This window comes from Eschscholzia californica, unplaced genomic scaffold (assembly GCF_041429995.1).
Source record: "Eschscholzia californica isolate CP2 unplaced genomic scaffold, dmEscCali1.0.p SCAF_1, whole genome shotgun sequence".
Taxonomy (NCBI): domain Eukaryota; kingdom Viridiplantae; phylum Streptophyta; class Magnoliopsida; order Ranunculales; family Papaveraceae; genus Eschscholzia; species Eschscholzia californica.
Genome location: NW_028238198.1, coordinates 25,893,333 through 25,897,612, shown reverse-complemented (window position 1 = coordinate 25,897,612; position 4,280 = coordinate 25,893,333). Strand labels below are relative to the sequence as shown.

At 35.7% G+C, this 4,280-nt stretch overlaps 1 protein-coding gene across 1 annotated transcript; it reads left to right on the top strand.

Moving 5' to 3' along the window:
• The first annotated feature begins 1,464 nt into the window (after positions 1 to 1,464).
• LOC147565513 (NADPH-dependent aldo-keto reductase, chloroplastic-like) lies at positions 1,465 to 4,280 on the top strand. Its single transcript, XM_086651994.1, has 8 exons — positions 1,465 to 1,633; positions 1,760 to 1,925; positions 2,163 to 2,213; positions 2,449 to 2,525; positions 2,699 to 2,786; positions 2,901 to 3,176; positions 3,641 to 3,886; positions 3,961 to 4,280. Exons 2-8 carry the CDS (start codon positions 1,800 to 1,802, stop codon positions 4,045 to 4,047), a joined length of 951 nt encoding a protein of 316 aa, XP_086508120.1. The 5' UTR covers positions 1,465 to 1,633; positions 1,760 to 1,799; the 3' UTR covers positions 4,048 to 4,280.

Sequence of the window (4,280 nt, the reverse complement as noted above, 5' to 3'; positions counted from 1 at the left end):
CATCAGCATCTTATATGAGACTTCCAACAGGTGATTCGGGTCGGTTTCAATCACCAGAGATCCAACTTTTCCGACCCGATTGTAATACTTCATCTTCTTCTTCTTCCATGGTTGTATCAACAAGTGCTACAACTCAATCTGATCTCTGCCGTTCATCTTCTCGTCGACTTGTATCTTGACTATGAAATCAATCTCCACCGTCTGATTCTTAAATAGCAAAAGTGCTTCTTAAAAATTGGATTAATGGGTTAAATATAGAAATTAAGGGGGGTAAGTGTGAATTAATTGTGATTTGATAATTGTAATTAGATGAAATAAAACTCATCAGATCATGTAATTTGTGTGGGCAGCCAAATGGGAGGCTTTGCATTTTAAAACTGGTGTAATAGTTGTGTAAGTATAAAGTACTATTTGGGCAAAGTTTGAAACTTAAGTATCCTTTCATGGTCTAAAAAGGACCTTTTTGTTAATGGAGTTCCATAAAGGGACTGAATTTATAATTGTAAATTCTACTTTGGAATTTTAGCTCTTATATTTCTAATATTGAATGGTTTTTTCTAAAACTTTTTTTCTAGAACAAAAAAGAAAGGATGAAGAACTTTTTGGAAAGCATAAATTGAAAAAAGAGATCTTGTGCCTATCTTCCCCAAAATTCTTTATCAACTAAGAAATGTCAAAGGGTTCATTTACAAAAAAAAATCTCTTTTTTTCTTTGTTTTGTAATGGTAAGTATTTGAACTTTAGAGAATGGTGAAGTTGAACGTACATACGACGATCTGTTTCGAAAGAGATTTTATAATAAATCCATAGTAAATGAAGTGGACAGTCAGAATCAATAGTAAATGAAGTGGACGATCAGACTTATCTCCTAAATAATCGACTAACCTGTCGTTATAAAAGACTTTTTAACAAAAAAAAATTGAGTGATTTTTTTCATCAAACCAAAAAATTAATTAAGGAATTTTGACCAAATTTCGTTTTAATAAAAATGTAATCCGATCATATCATGCTTTAAGTAAATCGACCTAAAGGTTTAAAATACTTGGACGAAACTTGACAATCAAGAAATAGATTTTTCAACAAAAAGAAAGTAAGAAATAGATTTTTTTTATTTATTTTCATATATTATTTTATGGCCGTAATAAAGATAAACCAACTCTATGCTCACCCTCTAGGCTTCTAAGATTATTGCATCTTCATTCTAAATTATTTTCCATTGTGAACTACTGAACTCTAATATTTTTCAGATGAACAAGATATATTTTAGTAAAATAATAAAATGAACCGTGGAATATCTTAACAAAAATAAAATGAACCGTGGAATAATCCTAAAATGTTTTTGTCAAAACGAAAATCCTAAAAATGTCAACCTTGGTCTAACATTACTGCAAAACATAAAGCTAATTAGAGTTTGACTTTTTTTTTTGTCCTTAATTTTAAACCCTAAATGAAGGAAAAGAAAAAGACAACCTTCCAAGAAAAGCTCCCAATCTTTCATTAGGATCATATGCCATGAACAAGTCCATTGCCGAATCAAATGCCAAAATGTCCTTAAATTCCCCAACCCCTCTTCTTCATCTTTCCCCTTCTTTCCAATTTTTGGGAGCTACCAAATCATTCAAACAAATCTCTTGTACAATTTTTTTTTACTAAATTAAATAATTTAAATCTTATATTCTTCATTTTTGGTTTTAAGTTTGTTTAGATCATGCATGTTGTTAATGTAGTTTTTCTTTTGTTGTTTGTTGATGTAATGAAGATAATAAATAAGGTGAAGAAAAATAGGGAAGTAGCGAAAAATGGATAGCGAGAACGAACATATGTACTTCGAACTAAATACAGGAGCTAAGATACCATCAGTTGGACTCGGAACTTGGAAAGCTCCACCTGGTGAAGTCGGAAAAGCTGTCATTGAAGCCGTCAAGGTTTGGTTCTTAACTCGTGGTCTTAACTCAGGTTTGAACTCACAACATCATAGGTCTAGAGGTTAATAAAAGGAAAAAAAAATGACCGACGACCCATTATTTATAAATTCGAGATAAAATATCAAAATTTGAATCTTACCTAATATAAGATCAAATATCACAGTTTGAGATCAAACCTATTAAATTGTTTTCATAAGAAAGTGGGATTAACATTTCCTAATTTCTTTTCTAATACAGGCTGGATATAGGCACATCGATTGTGCTTTTGTGTACGAGAACGAGAAAGAGGTATGTTGAATGCAATTTAGGTGGTCATTTTTTTTCTCATTGTTAAAGTCTAACTCGTCTAAATTCAAATCCTCTAGTGAAATAGACCCAAATCAACCATTCAATCGACTCAGATAAAAAAACACGCTAAAATCTGACTCGAGTCAATTTAGACCTCGGATAAGACTTCAGATCTGACTCAGAAAAGATCTACTGTCATGGACTCTAAACGTGTATTTTGTTACTATTTTTGAAGGTTGGGGCAGCTCTCAAAGAACTATTCTCAACTGGTGTTGTTAAGCGCAGTGAGATTTGGATCACCTCCAAGCTATGGTATATCCAATTGTCACGAAAGAAACTACTATTATAGAAATATCCCGACGAAGAATTATAACATAAATTACAATTATATACGGTTACTGTTCTGTTTTACTGTTATTTAAACATTACTAGAGTATTCTTCAAGCACATTATTTGCATCACTCGCGCCTGTCATGAATCTTCAGGTGTAGTGAACATGCCCCTGAAGATGTCTCAAAGGCACTGAGCAAAACCCTAGAAGACCTTCAGCTGGACTATCTTGATCTCTATCTTGTAAGCTTTGGTTGCTTCATTCTCTCCATATTTCTACACGTTATTATATTAATAGGATCAAAACTGAACCAGCAGATTGGGCTGCTGACTACATCCCTTGTACTCATTTTTCAGATCCATTGGCCATTCAGGACTAAGCCCGGCTCACGTGGGTTCGACCCAGAAGTGATGCTTCCATTGTGTCTACCAGAGACATGGAGTGCTATGGAAGGGTTGTATGCATCTGGACAAGCACGTGCGATCGGTGTGAGCAATTTTTCCACAAAGAAACTACAAGACCTTCTTACTTACGCTAAGGTTCCTCCTGCTGTCAATCAAGTCGAATGTCATCCTGTCTGGCAACAACCCGCTTTACATAATTTATGCAAATCTACAGGCGTACACCTTTCGGTACCTCTCCGATTCCTTAGAACTATACAATTAGAGGTGTCAATCGAGCTAGAAAGACTACATGCTAGGCCAACCTTGGCTATTCCTGTTCACAAGCCACGTTAGCCTAGGGCAGCCCTGTCGGGGCATAACCCCACTATGTTGCCCTTATTTGGGCTATGCTTATCCGTCTCCAACCACGTTTACAAATTTACAATGGGGGGCTCGATTGGCGTGTGACCCCCTTGCGTGGGCCTCTTTTGGGGTTGAGCAACACAAAATCCCAGTCCAGCCATGTCAAGCTGGTCTATCTCATGCCAACGTCTAGCCTAACCACAAATAAGCTCCGCTAAACAAATCCAGGTCCAGATACAGAACATACTGGGACCTGTGTCATGCCCCTGCCTACCCTAGCCGGCCGACTGACACCCCGATGCGAAATAGAGGTCAAAGTATAATAAAGTGGTGAATGAATGCATGAACAGGCATATTCACCACTGGGTTCACCAGGATCATGGATAAAAGGTGAAATATTGAAAGATCCATTGTTGATTGAGATTTCTGAGAAGCTTAAGAAATCACCAGCACAAGTTGCCCTTCGCTGGGGAATTCAGAGCGGTCACAGCGTTCTCCCAAAGAGTGTAAACCCATCAAGAATCAAGGAGAATCTCTCTCTATTTGACTGGTCCATTCCTTCTGATCTTTTCTCCAAATTCTCCCAAATTCACCAGGTACATATATATATACACAAATACATAGATAAATACGTACACACATTGACTTTTGTTGTTTATCGTGGGTGCAGCAAAGGTTGTTAAAAGGAGATTTTGCGGTTCATGAAACATGTAGTCCATATAAGAGCCTTGACGAGCTGTGGGATGGTGAAATCTAAAATCATTTCACTATCACTCCCTATTCGACATCATTATATTCATCGAAGGCAAGAGATGACGAGAAAATGTAGTAAAGATAGATTTGTCTATTCAAGAATGAAGTCCTTAATGTATTTTTTGTTTTCTCCTTTTTGATTTTATTATTTACTTATTTTTGAAATATTGGAGAACCATTTTTTTGCTTTAGTTCACCATATAATTTGAAGTTATAGAGCTAGTACTCAAATTGTCA